Below are 16,732 nucleotides of genomic sequence, written 5' to 3' on the forward strand. Positions count from 1 at the left end.
GTGGCCGGAAAACCACTAGGAAGGAACGACCTCATTGTGCGCTTCCTTAAAGGAGCAAGGAGGCTAAACCCTCCACGACCCCCCTCTGTGCCTATCTGGGACCTCTCCACAGTCCTTGAAGCCATGAAGGGTGCCCCATTCGAGGCGTTTCGGTCTGCGGACCTGAAGCATCTTTCACTCAAAACCGCTCTCTTACTGGCGTTCGCGTCAGTCAAGTGAGTGGGCGATTTACAAGCACTATCAGTAAGCGCTTCCTGCCTTGAGTTTGGGCCTAACAACTCCAGAGTCGTCCTTAAGCTAAGGCACGGCTATGTTCCTAAAGTGCTCTCTACTCCGTTAGTTGCGCTGGTAGCTCTTCCCTCGCCAGACGAAGAAAGAGACACGAATTTGCTCTGCCCTTTCAGGGCTCTCAGAGTTTATCTGGAGCATTCTGCCTCATTCAGACAGTCAGAACAGCTCTTTGTATGCTTTGGCAGCTGCACTAAAGGGCTCGCCGTCACAAAACAGAGATTATCGCGCTGGATAGTGGACGCTATCGCGCTGGCTTATGATTCTAAGGGCCTTCATTGCCCCTTAGGCGTCAGAGCTCATTCCACGAGAGGTATGGCCTCGTCATGGGCGTGGTCAAGTGGAATTTTATAACTTGGAAGTGCCCGCTTTGCAAGAGAGGGTTCTTTCGGTATAAAGTGTAAAACACATCCCCCTAAGCCATAGGGCTCGATACATGTCTGGTTCCGGCTACTTGAACTAAGGTTCTTATATATATTCCCTATATGAAGCTCGTCAGAGGACTGGCTTATATTAGGATTCATACTTTACTCTTCTATGAGCCTCAGGCGTCTGCCTTGGGCTACAGAATGGAGCGAAGTTTTAAGCACGCACAGCATTTTGAAGGGGGTTCCCATAGCGTAAGCTAGCCTTACGCAATACAAGAGACCTCTCGAAAGGGAACGTCTCTGTTACTAACGTAACCTTGGTTCCCTGAGATGAGGGAACGAGTATTGCGTAACCCGCCGTGCTACTGTGCTGTGATCAGGGGATCGCTTCAGTCGATTAAACCTGAAGTTCCTAGGCGAGGAATGGGTGCTTTTATAGCCATAAGCCATTCTGGCGGGCTCTGACGTGCCTTGATTGGTTCACTTGTCCGAGCTGCCTCGCCATAGGTTCATGCAGTTGCAGTAGCACTGCCAATGACCGCGCTGACGTTCATCTGTGTCTGCTGTGCAGCTGCACAGCGTTTTAAAAATTTGGCTTCAATATTCTCGAGAAAAGGAGTTTTCCCATAGCGTAAGTTAGCCTTACGCAATACTCGTTCCCTCATCTCAGGGAACCGAGGTTACGTTAGTAACTGAGATGTTATTTTTTTACCTTGTGTGGACATTTTTTTGGATCCCCATGAGCAAAAAAGCTTATAAATCAAGTTTTTTGAAAATGTAAAAATACAGAAAGTTTTCTGTGATGGTTAGGGGATAGAATATACAGTTTGTATGTCTATGGAAAGTCCCCATAAAACATGGGTGCGTGTGTGTGTGTGTGTGTTTATGTGCAAAATTTTATATAAAATGAATATTGTACACTACTGAATATTTTTGCATTTGAAGAAAACCATGGAATCCAATGTCATTTTGACCCTTATTGTGGGTTTTTGAGCCATACGTACTACAGTTAAATGTCCACATTAAATGCCTTAGTTTCAAAACAGGATGTACATTCAGGACTTTCAGGAAATGCTTAAGACCTGTATCACTTTCTTGTATAATTGGGCAGGTGGTCGCTTCAGTCACCGTGCTAAGCTCTTGGAAACAGCGTGTTACGTCTCACAGAGTGGGTGCGTGCCGGAGCACGGTCCCCACCGGGAGACTTGCGGCAATAATCATGGAAAGACTTGCGGATGAAAAAGCCTGTTTGAAATCACCCTAAGTGAATGGGACAGCACGAGTAATACAGGGGTCTGTGTGGTTTTATAGTTCAGTGCCTGTGTTCTGAGCGTGCGCTCTTTTTAGCAACGTGGGTGGCAGGTTACACTATCATCCCTCCACCCTCCAACTCCCCTCAGCTCTGTATTGTCATTGGCTCTTTGCAGCCCTTCTAGTTATCGCTCAGCTGCTTGGAAAATGGTAGTATTGTTTTTTGTTGTTGTTGTTGTTTTTTATAATAAAAGCCTTAATTTTTTAAATAGATAGACATAGAGTTGTTGTAACAGCAGATGTCCACATTAGATTTACATATTAATTGTTTTCACTTAACACCAATAGCAGCAGCGGTGTTACATTAGCACAAGAGTCCGGCCCTTTCGGTGTCATCTGCAAAGGCACTCAGAGTGACACATAAACAGAACTGAGAAAAATAACTAGAAAGACCAAGAGAAACTTTCCACTGCTGTGTGAGTTTCCTTTTCTCCCTAAGTTCATTTTCAATCCCTCCTCTCCTCTCTTAGCTTTCTCCACTTGTTTGCTTTTTATTTGTAGTGCCAAGCTTGGCGTTAAATCTTATTTTTCGGTAAATAAACCGGTTTCTGGTAGGAATTACATGCAACTTGGTGTGAGGTCTGCTTCGTAAAAAGGGGCCTGGAACCTTTTATCTGAAATGTTTTCTGTTTGTGTCCTTTGTATAGATGCTTTCTGACAGCTTCGAATGAAAAAGAGCAGGTTTTATCGCGTTTCTTGTGGTGAGTTTGTGGAATGTTTCCCCTCTCCAGGCATTGTGGTCAGAGTTATTCGATGAGGCTGTATGTTCCCCCATTTCGTTCCTTTGTTCTCGGCTGTCCCGTAAGTAGTTCCAGGGTTTCGAGTGCTCTCTCTTTCTCTGTGAAGGTCCAATGTGACACCTGCTGTGGTGAACATGAATGGAGTAAGGGAGTCTGGATGCAGCTGTCCATTCCCACCACTGCCAGTGGTCTCGGAATACCAGCAAGTGCTGGACCTGAGCTACAGCGCACTTGCATTTTCACTGATTTCCCTTAATTATTTTAGTCAGCCTTTCCACAATCTGTACTCTTGAATATAAGATATAACAGAGAACTTGGGTGAACATATCGAAGATCTATGAGATAAAGGACTTCAATGAAGCCCCATGGTTAAGGGCTATAAAACACATCTGTCCACCAGAGGTCAGTATTTTATTAAGAAGTACTGATGTCAGGAGCTATTGAGGCATTACAGTATGAAGTAATTTTATGAAGTAAAACGTTTTAAGTATACAAATATATACATATGTAGATTTTGAAAATAACTTTTTTTTTTAAATAATTATTTTTTGTTATATATATAAGAAGTAATTTTCAAGTTCTACTAATGGATAATAAAATAATTACAATAATATTTTTTTTCAAATACATAAATAGTATCAATCTATAGATAAAACATACTGAAAGTTTTTGTGTGAGGCACCAGTACATCCAAATAACCATTATAACAGACCCCCTTATGTGTTTTTAGTTAAACCAATAAACACTAAGCTAAAGACCCATACTTATTGATATAGTGTTTTTGTTAAAGTGGTTTCTTTACTGGCCTCATCAGTTTGGAGTGTTTATACTGGAAGTACATAGCAGCCCATGACAGTCCATTGCTCTTCTTCCAGCATCTGAAGCCATCTCCAGCGTAGCCCTTCTCACACTGGCAAGTGTATGAGCCTTCTATGTTCACACAGCTGGCTTGGCGGCTGCAGCGATGGTTGCCCGTCAGACACTCATCTTTATCTGCAAAGCATAAGAGAGGAAAACTCAGGTGAGAGCTGTCGATGAGCTCGCTTGTCTGTAACAATAAGGACTGGTTTGTTAATGTATTTTAGACCGAAAATATGTCTACTGATTTTTTGAATCATCGGAAATTAATTTTATAAAATGTACTCAATGTGGTCGCTTTTTCTAAATCACTTCAGCCCTGTGTCTTTAAGTGTCTCACAACTTTATCTGTCATTACCTAAAATTACTGTCATTAGTTAAAATATCAACATTTACACTGAAATTAATTAGAGATGGTGACTAGAATGTTCTTAACAAAAACCTGATTTTCTCCCCTTTATATTATCGAAATTATGACACAGTATTATAATGATAATGCTATTTTGATTAAATAAATGGAACATAATTATTATAATCTTTTCATATTACCAAATGATATTTACAATATAGCTCACTACTTAACACCATAAGGTATTTTTAAACTTCTTGCTTTGATAATAGCAATTTCAAAGTTAATCCATATTTTCACTTGCTATAATCTTTTTTTTCTGACACAACTACAAATGTTGTCAGCTCTTTCAACACAAACTATCATTTTTTTTGTGTGATTTTGAGATAATTTCCCTAATTTTGAAGTCATGTTAGAAGCTAGCAACACCCAAAATGACTTATGCATGCAAAATATGGTTATTTTGTCAACATCATGTTTTATAAACAATTGAATATTTTCAGTCTGATTGTGGTAACAGTTCTATTGATTATCATAGTGGATATTACTCAATATCTGACATATTATTTTTTGTATCTGATGGTGTTGATTCATATTAATTGATAGGCAGCCAAACACATTTTGGTGAGAAAATAGAAGCAGCAGGTGATTGCACTCAATGGTTAATCCATCTGAATATGCTGGACAAATTAACTAAAAATAATTCCTTGATACAAACTTTTATTTTAAATTTTGTAGCTTGTTTTATCCCAGTACTAAAGACATAGTGAAGTGAATTATCAAGAGCTAAATTTGGCCCAAAAATGGTTAATTGAGTAATGATAGAGAATTTCTAAGCACACACACACACGCGCGCACACACACACACACACATACACAAACAGTTGCTACACATGGCAAGCATAACCTCACATAAATCAGTGTTGTGTGGGGACAATTAATCAAACTGTTTGGGCTGGCAGAACTTATGCATCACTTATTGTGACTAAAGGCCCATTCACACAACATGAATGATAACTGTAACAACATCTATAACCATATAGTACAAACATTTTTATAAATAGGAAATAAAAAATATCTAATTGGAATCAATTTCAGAACTTTTTTCTTCCTGCTGATGAACGACAAAAGATATACTGCCAATCAAAATTAATCTGACTTGAAAAGCACGCTTAGAATGACAGAACATTATTGTTCATTGGTGTGGACACTTAGCTATTATATAAATTATATATACAGGTGCTGGTCATAAAATTAGAATATCATCAAAAAGTTGATTTATTTCAAGAATTCAACTTAACAGGTGAAACTAATATATTATATAGACTCATTACATGCAAAGTGAGATATTTCAAGCCTTTATTTGTTATAATTTTGATGATTATGGTTTACAGCTTATGAAACCCACAAAATCAAAATCCCAGAAAATTTGAATATTACATGAAATCACACAGTAATTACACAGTGATACCATGGTCATTGAACCAGGTTTTGGTTATTTTGGCAGTGTGGGCCGGTGCAAATCCTGCTGGAAAATGAAGTCAGCATCTCCATAAAGCTTGTCTGCTGAAGGAAGCATGAAGTGCTCTGGACATGCCCTGGTAGACGGCTGCGTTGAGTGGACAGCACAGTGGACCAACACCAGCCGATGACATGGCTCCCCAAACCAACACAGACTGTGGAAACTTCACACTGGACTTCAAGCATCTTGGATTGTGTGCCTCTCCATTCTTCCTCCAGACTCTGGGACCTTGGTTTCCAAATGAGATGCAAAATTTGCTCTCATCAGAAAAGAGGACTTTGGTCCACTGTGAGTCAACGCAGCCGTCTACCAGGACATTTTCAGAGCACTTCATGCTTCCTTCATTTTCCAGCAGGATTTGCACCTGCCCACACTGCCAAAAGAACCAAAACCTGGTTCAATGACCATGGTATCACTGTGTAATTACTGTGTGATTTCATGTAATATTCTAATTTTCTGGGATTTTGATTTCGTGGGTTTCATAAGCTGTAAGCCATAATCATCAAAATTATGACAAATAAAGGCTTGAAATATCTCACTTTGCATGTAATGAGTCTATATAATATATTAGTTTCACCTGTTAAGTTGAATTCTTGAAATAAATAAACTTTTTGATGATATTCTAATTTTATGACCAGCACCTGTATATATATATTTATTTATTTATTTATTTATTTATTCATTCTTTTATTTTTTTGTGAACAGGCCTTAAAAGTGTTAAGAGAGGTGATTATTTTACAAAGGTTAAATATTATTATGACGGTTTCTCACAACTTTTGTCAAACCAACTTAGATTCTCTAATGTTGTTCAGATAACATAATAATTTGAGTTTCTGTCGATTAAACCAATCTCATTCTTTGTTTTAAATTTTAGTCTCAATGAACTAAAAAAATATAAGGCAACCACGTTACTTGATTTTTTAAGTTAAACGATCAAGCATTTTTTACAGTGTTCAGTGCAGTCTACTAGTTTTTTCATGAATAACTTTAGACCTTTGTAGATACCTCGACATGTGACTGTATCCTGAAGTGTTCCCAAGATATATCCATCCTTACAGACACAAATGAAACTCCCAAAAGTGTTCCTGCAGGACTGGTGTTCTGTGCAAGTGTGGGAGAGACCGTCACACTCATTTATGTCTACAAAATAAATAACTGATTAGTAGATGGTATATGAAAATCAGAAGATGAAATTATCATTTTAATTATATGCCACTGTGGTTCAGTAAATTAAAGGCTCCCTGAAAGTCTGCAGCAACATTACTCGAATGTTCTTTGCTCAATGTTAATTTGTGACCTTTACATTTCCAGGGGTGTCAAACTTGGTTCCTGGAGGGCCACAGCCCTGCAGAGTTTAGCTTCAAGCCTAATTAAACACACCTGATCAGCTAATCAAGTCCTTCAGGCTTATTTGAAAACTGCAGGGGTGTGTGTGTGTGTGTTGAAGCAGGGTTGGAACTAAACTATGTAGGGCTGTGGCCCTCCAGGAACTGAGTTTGACACCTGTGCATTAGACTGTCATCTATAGGGTCATAAACACAGTGGCTAGTAATTTCCATACTGAAAAGAACAAAGTAGATGTTTAAAGTGGCTCTGCAGTGACAGAAAAGGTGTCTCTAACAAGCCCAACTCCATATGCTGAATGAACAATGGTCTGCCTTATCATATTCTATACATTTCATTTGGATGATGACTTCTTACTATTGTTATCTACAGGGTCACTGTAATAACTTTAGGATCTTCTGAACAACTGATAAATGTTCTGGGCTGGAGAAAAGTATCATGAACATTAGGCTGAGGGTTTGCTAATGACAGACTTTCTGGCTGTGTTGGTAGCAGCCATTAGCTTGCTATGTGGGGGTTGCTGAAATGTCCTGTATGCTGCATGGGAAGCTGTCTCCCCACCTGTTCTCAGCGGATGCCAAAAAGATATTTTTTGCCATATGCTGCTTCACCTCACTCCAACAATTCTGACAGTTCAAAGGAGGCTGTTTCCTACACCATCCCTTACCTAGCAACAATGTGCATTTTGATTTCTCCCCCTACAAGCAAAAATGGCACATTTTTGTAACAGTGCCATTGATGCTTTTGTATATCCAATCATTGTCCAAGTAGGACTCACTGACCTTAGGTTTAATCATTACATTCAGTTTGTCCAATTTCATAAATATTAAGTCTAACTACAACATAGGTCCTGGTACAAAGGTAATACAAAAGTAAAAAAATATATGTCTATAATGGAGGTTCAAACTAAGTTTAACACAATGGAAGTTGGGATAAGGCAACACTAGAAATGAGGGATCACCTTTGCACGTTCTGTTATCTGAAGCCAAGTGGAGCCCTGGAGGACACAAACAGCCCACTTCACCTTCTCTCTCAATCTGGCAACCACACTGGCAGCGAAGAGAGGTGCAGTCCAGTTCCTCTGGAGAGCAAATAAAAAAATATATAAAAAAAGGGGAAGCCTGGAATATGTAACACACTCTGATAAAGTACCTTGGTACCTACAGTACCTATAATTAGGACACATGGGAAAAGTGTAAATATAGAGTGTATATTGAGGTAATTTTTCACTTTTGTCATGAATCTGGCAACCATTTGGTTCACCAAAGATAATTAGCCTTACTGATGCAGGATTTTCCATCAGTGTCCAGCATGTATCCATGATTGCAGAAACAACGGTAACTCCCCATAGTGTTCATGCATCTGTGGGAACAGGGCCTTGTAGGTAACCCACATTCATTGATATCTGTAGTAAAAAGAATATACAAAACAACAACAACAAAAAAGTTAATTTGTATATTATCTGTATACTACAAACTAACTCATCATAAAATAGCAATGAATTGTTATACTTTCAATACTTCAAATGGGTCATATTGCATGCATATTGGCACCTAAAACAATAATTTTGTTTTTATTACATTTTTACCCTCTAAAATGATCAGGGACACTGTAAGGGGTCGTTCATACAGAACACATCTTTGCATCTAAAAACGCTCAGGAATGGTTTTAAAAAAGCACAGCACAGAACGCAAGGGTCTCGAGACGCACTTTTGAGATGTGATGCAATAATGGAAATAACAGAAATAGCCAAACAGCAGAATAGATAGCTACTATTTTTGGCATTAAATAAAAAGAAAATAATAGCACTAGCTATGGCATTTGACTTTGATAAAAATTGTGTCGCTGCTCAGAGAACAACGGGACAGTGATTTGTTTAGGTTCACCCCGTCCTCTGACGCTGTCAAATAAAAAGTTACCATGTCAACTTGCTACTGTAAACAGTCATATGTGCGTTGCGGTTCAGGACCTGCTTCAGCTGAGGCGAGTAGGAGACTGAGGTTGTGGGGCTCGCAGGTAGAGTTCGCGGATGAGTTCGAGAAAGGTATGAATATTTCTCATTCATCTGTGGCTGTAGAGACTGAGCTGCCAGATTATGATAATGTGTTGTCTTTCAGGTCATCCGGCAGCGTGTACTGGAAGTTATGTCCAGTGTGAAGCGCGAGTTCGCTCATAGTCGCTTGGATGAACGTTTTTTTTTTTGTCAGGACACAACCATCCAGCTCATTTGAGCCTTCCCATTCTCCCATATCTACATGCTGAGGTGGAGAGATCTTGAGGAAAGCCGTATTCATCCTGCATCCATCACACTCAAGCTAATTATGTTAATGTGGAGGGGATGCGGGAATATGGGTATGTGTCGATGCCTCGATCGAAGAGACGCTGGCTAGCTATCTCTCGATGGATGAGACATATTGAAGGCTCTGTCTCTGCCTTCTAAACTGCTGCGTGTCTCATCGCATCTTAACCCTCTGGGGTCTGAGGTGTTTTCTGGGCCCTGGAGGTGTTCTGACATGCGCTGACATTTGTGCTTATTTCTGTTACTTGTGACATTTTCATGGCTAAAGTCTGATTACACTGTATTTAGCACAAACTCTGCTACAATAATATGTCAGCAGCATGTATGTAAATTTTGTAGTTTGAGATAATGACATTTATGCGTGGTTTGTGAAAAAAATAAAATAAATCTGAAATAAGGTCATGAAACCCTTACTGATTATTTCTTCACTCAACTTTTGGAAATTGTATCACGTAGCCTAGAATATTTGTTTCAAAACTATGTAAAAATCATCCTGACTGCTCATTCAGATAATACAATATATTGATTTAAAATTTGTAAGACGTGTTTTGTGTAAGAAAGCTTTATGCGAAGAGGTGTAAACACATCCTGAATATTTATGGCTTTCACACCTGAGAAAGACAAAGACCCTCCCCTAATGGCCATATTAGGAGCTATCAGGCCCTATCATTCCCCATGAGCAGGCCCCATGAGCAACCTTGCACAAAGAATGAGGAGATTTAAAAAATAATGGCTTTTTGATTGTTTGGATTTATTTACAACACAACATAATCCAAAGATACACAACAAATGACAAAAAAGCACATTATTGAAAACAATGATCCAAAGACAGAGACCTTTGTGCCATTCCTAAAAACATTGTACATACCTTTCATTTCCAAGGTGTTTGATTTTCCACTTTACCATGTTCATGTACAGAGACTCATGTGAATGTTGAAGTCAGCAGGACTCATCAGTGGGGCATCTGGTCGCTGTAAAAAAAAAAAGATGGGTAAAGCCGTATTCAAAAGCCGGGTAAATGGGTAAAGCCGTAAAAAAAAACAAAAAACTGTGAACATGCTGATATCAAGAGAAACTATAGGGCTGCACGATTTTGGGAATAGATTTTAGATTTTTCTGGTTAAATTTGCTTTTTAAAATTCACAGAATACACACACACAGAAATGTTTCCAACAATATATAATGAATACCTGGTTTGTTGTGCCTTGTAGGCATAGGCTACGCGCAGTGCTGCATAAAATAATAATAATAACAATAACCTATAGCAGCCGTTCATTGTTCATCAGTGTTCGTTAAAAAAGGAACACTTCAGTAACAACTACGCTAGAGAAAAATATATTGACTATCATGTTACTTCAAATGTTTCCATTCGTTATGATGTTATGAAATGAGACTGGAGTAAAAACATGAAGCCTATTGTTTGGTGCGTTTTGCTTTTCAAACGCACAACGTGTTTTGAATATGAAACATTAAAATGCACAGCGCGCTCCAAAATATGAAACATTATGGTTACCATATTATACATATCTACGTTTGAGCAGATATCCACAAACACAGTATTTAACAGTAAACACGGGTCTAAATATAATATTCACCATATATCTATCAACAGTTCAACTGCAATGTGAAGTTTATGCAACAATAACATTAACTAATAGCCTATGATTAAGAATTTCTTACCTTACATCTTTCTTGTCTTCAAATCGCATTCTTCTTCTGAGGTAAATCACATAATAATAATAATAATAATAATAATGAGGTAAATCGGCATGTCACACCAAACTCGACGAAAAGCAGAGACTGATGAAGTTTGGTGCTTTGTGTTTGAGGTAATGAGCGCGTTCACGTTCCATGTGGACGATTTGCATGTCAATCTCTTTTGCGCGTGTGGGCATGGTCAAATTAAAAATAATGAGCAAGGGTTTGAGAAACAGGACATCTTGTTGGTTTTATACAAATTACTTAAACAGAGAATATTTGTTTTCAGTTTGAATCCGATCATTTAAAAGTACAAACTTAAATGTTTATAAATATATATTAATATATAAATATATATGGCTCATAAATGTGTGACAAGTATTCGCTGAGTTTTGTTTCAGTTTATAGACGTGCTCAAGAAAAAAAAGTTCACCGAGACGGAGAGGCAGAAAGCACACCCTGTTTATTTTCTTTATTTTAAAAAAGCATAATTTTTTGATTTGATTGTAAGTGGACACATACAAAAGTAGACATCTCACAGATTCTTTTTTCATATTTCTTTTTTCTGTATGACCATAAATGACGGAGTAATTTAAGTTTATTGTGCTACAATGTGAAGAAAATCCAGCAAAACGTGCTGGTGCGTTTGCTGACCTCAGAGGGTTAATGGCATAGGTGCGGCGCTGCACACTATGGCTGTGCTACAGGCCTACCAGGCTGATCTGCTGCTCCCCCTGAGGCAGTAGAGGAGCTGCGCCGCACCACAGATTTGGCTCTCCGTGCCACAAAACAGACTGCTGCTGTGATCGGTCAATCCATGGTGGCTACGGAGGGGCATCTCTGGGTGAACCTGACCGACATCGGGGAGAGAGATAAAAAAGTTCTCCTAGATGTGCCGGTTTCGCCTTCGGAACTTTTCGGCACATCTGTTGAGACCGTGCTCAGGAAGTTTGGAGAGGCGAAGGTGCGCTCCGCAGCTTTCAAGACCTTTATATCGTGCCGGTCCAGGTCCATACCTCAGTCTGCGAAGGGGTCTGGCTCGTCCCTGTCTCAGGACCGGAGACAAGATTTTTAGTGACCCTTTAAAGACCCTGCTTTTTAGTGGGCAGTGTTGTCAAGTTGTTAGGCTCTCTTTGAGCCTCCTTGGCTACTGCTTTTATTGAAACTGCTCCTCAGTTCTCCACCTCGGCTACCCCGGAGCTCCGCCCTTTATGCAATTCCGAGTTGTAGGCTAATGCAGTTAGGCCTCCTTTAATCTTAGAGAGTCAGCATATTGAGGCCTCTGTTCTCAAAGGCAGAATTAGCAGCAGCACTAAGTTGTTGGCTCTCCTTCCCTGAGTCTCCTCTGGTGTATCTAGGAGGGAGTACTTTTTACCATTGTTTGTTCACTCCCCTGAGCAGTCTGGGTCTAAGTTGTTAAGCTCTCTGTGAGCCTCTTTGGTCACTTAAACTAAAGCGTTAGTAGGCCTCCTTTTGCTATAGAGAGTCGATCCTCTGAGGACCGCTGATTATTGTATCAGGCTGCTAGCCCTATTATGTAGCTTCCTTCACAGTTGTAGGGCGTAGTGTATTCGTCCTATGAGTTCAGGCATAGGCTAAATGGTTAGGCTCTCTGTGAGCCTCCTTGGCTACTGCAAGCATTGTCAGGCCTCCTCTCGCTAGAGAGAGTTATCTTGTTGAGACCTCCGCTCTCCAGAGCTCCGCTAGGATAGCAATTGTGAGATCTAGGCTCTCTGTGAGCCTCCTTGCAAGAGGATCTGAGGATGGGGCGTTGTTAGGTCTTCTCTCGTTTAAGAGAGTCGTCATGCTGAGGCTTCCACTCCTAAAGCTTGGCTAGGCAGTTTGCTAAGTTGTTAGGCTCTTTGTGCCGTCATAGACTGCCACCTGCCAATGTCAAGTTCATTGACGTGTTTAGACTCATGCTTCAGACACTGGTCATGCCGGAGGCATTGCCCCATAGCACCCTCTAGGGGACGCAGCATCTGGTTCCCTTCTCAGGGAACCATGGTTGCATGCGTAAACTGAGACGTTCTTTTAACTTTGCTCATGTGCGAGATTCTGCAAAAGACATGTGATGCCAGTCAGTCTAGCGCGTGTTTACATAGAAAAACAACGGAAAAGTAGCGCATTGGAATGAAAAAACACTGTATTCACTCATTTCCTGAAAGGTTGGGATTCTTCAAGATATATAGAAAGAAAGGTGCTACACATAGCCAATAAAAACATACTTTTTCGTTTAAAACATAAAGCATATTCCTCATAATATCACCCTTTAAAATCAATGCTATTTGAAACTATTATGCTTGTGTCCTTACCTTCGTTGCAATATTTGCCCTTGTAACCCTTCATGCATGAGCACTGGTCAGGCCCAACACAGAATCCATTTTCACAGGGCTTTTTACATGTCGCTAAAAATTACATAATAGTTTTAATTATGTCACTGATAAAAACTTTTTTAAAATATATTTTCCATCAGCACTATTGAATTGTTAGAGATTATAATTAGTCTACATAATCTATATCATTGGACTATTCTAAGGCTTGTAAGTATCTTATGAGTATGATTTAGCTTGTTAGTCAAAAATACAGGTATAGGCTAATAATAATCAGAATAATTATATTGCTCACGTTGGCAAACACCATTAATGTTCCTCCATCCATAGCAGCAGGACATAGATGGCTCTAACACACAGAGCCCTGGATTTCTTTGTTCTGCTGGCAGGTCTGTCTTTGTCTGGAGTCTGTCAGAAGATTGAATATTGTCAGTTTCTAAATGAAAGTAATCTAGTACAGGGCTGTACGTTAACCTTTTTTTTTTTTTTTTTTTGCACGTAGCACTGGTATTACCATCTCTGAAAACAATCACAAATAGTTCATCACTTAAGCAGTTTTGACTGACCGTATAATCTTATGACTGACAAAGGACATTAATGTTCCATACAGGGCAGACAAAATCCAAACCTTAGTAAGAAATGTTTTCAGTCAAATATTTTCTTTATTTTCCAAAAATGGCAGACTGCAGGAAAATAACACCTCTTGCTTAACATTAAGTCAATCTCTAATCACATTCCAAGTCACATCCATCCGTTTTGGTTGAGCACTTGAAAATACAATCTATTTTAACCAACATTCATATATTTTACATATCTTTCTCCAATTATTTTAAATTATTTTTATAGATTTTTGTTTTGGCATAGAAAAATTAAAAAAGTTGTTCTCACTTCAACAAGTTTTCATCTTTTTATGTTTTTAGATCAGTGTGGATTGAGATGACATTCAGATGTCTTCAAAATCAACATGTTAGAAACTTTTAGTATTTAATGTAGAATATCCACATATTAACTGTTAACGACAATAATGAAATCTTCAATAAACAGCTTATGAAAAACAGGTTGTACTTAGGATAAAAAAAATGCCTTATTTTTTATTTTTTATTTTTTTTGCATAGATATACAATAATCATGCATAGTCATGTAGGCTTCAAGCTTCAATAAACAATTTTTTTCGTGAAATATATATTTTTTAATTTCTACTCACCTGTTAGGAATGGCTAGGTCAGGAACTACAAAGAGAAGTCCAATTATGAAGAAGTGTTGATGGATACGACCCTTCAAACAGCTTTTAAATGGCATCATATCAAGTCAAGTTAGACAAAATATTTTATTTCAGTAGACATCGAAAAGCACTTCCCATACAGCTGATTTACCGCCTAGAAGTAGATTCCTTTGTGTCAGACGTGACAAAGGACAGTCCCTGATAAATCCCTGACAAATAGATGGGAATTGTGTGCGCTTGTGTGCAAGTGTAGACAGGTCATGTCACCTGCGTGCAGATGAAAGGAGACTCTGTGTGGTGGGAAGCAACTGTGAGGGTAGTTAGGGAACTGAAGACGGTCGGTCTGTTAGGTTCGCCATCTGCAATATGTCAGCATATCTCATATTGTCATACGTAAAAAATTAAAATAAAAACTATTACAGTGTAACTTCTTTAGATTTGATTGAAAATAACAACATTGTATTTTTGTTTCACACATAACAAAAATTAGTTTGAGATCAAACAATAATTTGCAGACCCCTTGCATCGCCATGGACCCCTTAGATGGTGACAGGCCTGAGAAAGACACTTGCTCTGTATTGTTCTTCTAGAGAAGGTTGTTTTATTCTACATGGAGCAGATCACCCCCTCATGTGTGCCGCCATGTTGACACCACATGACTAGCCATTTCGTGCAATTCACCAGTTACTAATAATAATATGTTTTCTTTATACAAGGCACTTTACAATGCATTAACGATATAAACAATACACCAAAAACAACATACTACAGCCTGCAGCACAGTCCAGTGTGATGGCATGGATTAACATGTGTGCAATTCAGTGGTCCAAACAGTATGAGTGGAAAAATAGAACGTCTAAACAATAGTGAATCCAAACACATGACACACAGCAAATTGGCTCTGTCCAACACACGTTCGCTGCTGGAAGAGAGCTCATGTATGTTTGTACTGTGAGACTGAGAAAAGGAACAAAACTAAAAGATAAACAACAGGGCTGTGTAAAATGCAGAAATGGCTCGCTTTTAGTTCATGGGTGTAAATCGTATTGGCCACAAATGTAAATTGGAATTTACCTTATATCTTTGAACTGACATTTCAAACATATATCAGGCCTAATAACCTTAAAAGCCTTTCAAGCCTGTTAACTTCATCAACTATTTGATGAATAGTTGAAACCTTTAAACTTAAGCCAACATTCAAACTTCATTTGCTTTTCAAGTTAGTTATCTGATGAATTTAATTTTAATTCTGCATTCATAAATCTCTGTTTTAATTCTGAATGGCGCACAACCCTGATGAACAAACAGGTTTGGTGTGAAGTGACAGCAGTTAATAAACTTCATACATCCACACCAGTAGGTGTCAGTACAAGGTTAAAAACCACTGTCTGGTTCTGCTAGTACAAATAAGACCCAGCTAAACGTAAACAAACAATGTTGAATGCACTTTTAAGTTAAGAAAGAAGTCTGCTTAGTTTTAAGGGAAAATAAAGCTTTCCACATTGCTTTCTTCTTCTTTGAATCAAACAACGAGGCCAATTAGCCAAAGAGAGAACAATGTTGTCCAAAACAGAAGACATCTGGCATCTGAACACAAGCAAACGACAAAAATCCTTTTGTACATATTACGGTTATTTAGCCCGCTAGGATTAATATAGCTCCAACAAGTAATAATACAAGCTCACAGAATGAGTACACGCTTATTTGGCGGAGCACCATACTAATTATGAGATTACTGCACTTGACTCACCCTTAAGGCAGAACTCAAATCAGTCTTAAATGGCACTGTATAAAAGCATGTGTGGCATTTCAATCACAGCACCTTTTTTATTCACAATGACACAATCAGTGCAGAGGAGCAACAGCAGTTTCAGGATGCATTTCACTGTGTTAACGCTTCTTGGATTTGTCAAGTGCACCGCTGCACATCAGTGGGTGGGTAGAAAGACCAGTAAGCATTATCTGCCTTTGACTCCCTGCCAAACCTCAGAAGCCTGTTCATCATGATAACGCAATTAAACATAATCCTGGTAATTGAGCGAGTGTGTTATCATGCAGAGGCGATGCTAAGCTCCTGGATTGTCACAGTGTGTGGTTCTAAGATTGATGTGATGCCACCCACCCCCTTCACCCCGCCAGATGATTTAACTATATCACATCACAGTTTTCCATAGAACTAACTAGTTTATAGTGACACCAATAAGTATTTGGACAGTTAAGTCATACTTAAATTAACATCATTGCATAGATATCAGAACTAACTTGAATTTTCGGAGCTATTTTTGGAATTAGATTTAACAAGCTGCTCCCAAGGATTTAATGGATATTTCTAAGCAATACCACACAAGTAAAAATGGTGTTGTTTCACTGGCCTCTCGCTACGGGGGGATCACAGCCGTA

General features: G+C 38.9%; 1 protein-coding gene across 2 annotated transcripts; it reads right to left on the reverse strand.

Annotated features, from left to right (window-relative positions):
* Positions 1 to 3,424: 3,424 nt before the first annotated feature.
* LOC307153366 (nephronectin) lies at positions 3,425 to 13,501 on the reverse strand. 2 transcript variants are annotated; one of them, XM_079862796.1, is made up of 6 exons: positions 13,406 to 13,501; positions 13,093 to 13,185; positions 8,063 to 8,185; positions 7,742 to 7,861; positions 6,442 to 6,576; positions 3,425 to 3,700 (listed from the first exon to the last, which is right to left on the reverse strand). In XM_079862796.1, the coding sequence occupies exons 1-6, from the start codon at positions 13,449 to 13,451 to the stop codon at positions 3,492 to 3,494; spliced, it is 726 nt and encodes a 241-aa protein (XP_079718922.1). In that variant the 5' UTR covers positions 13,452 to 13,501; the 3' UTR covers positions 3,425 to 3,491. The 2 variants fall into 2 exon arrangements, with proteins under 2 accessions (XP_079718922.1, XP_079718923.1); XM_079862797.1 differs by lacking the exon at positions 6,442 to 6,576.
* Positions 13,502 to 16,732: the final 3,231 nt, after the last annotated feature.

This window comes from Squalius cephalus (genome assembly GCF_949319135.1).
Source record: "Squalius cephalus genome assembly, chromosome: 2".
NCBI classification, from domain to species: Eukaryota; Metazoa; Chordata; class Actinopteri; order Cypriniformes; family Leuciscidae; genus Squalius; species Squalius cephalus.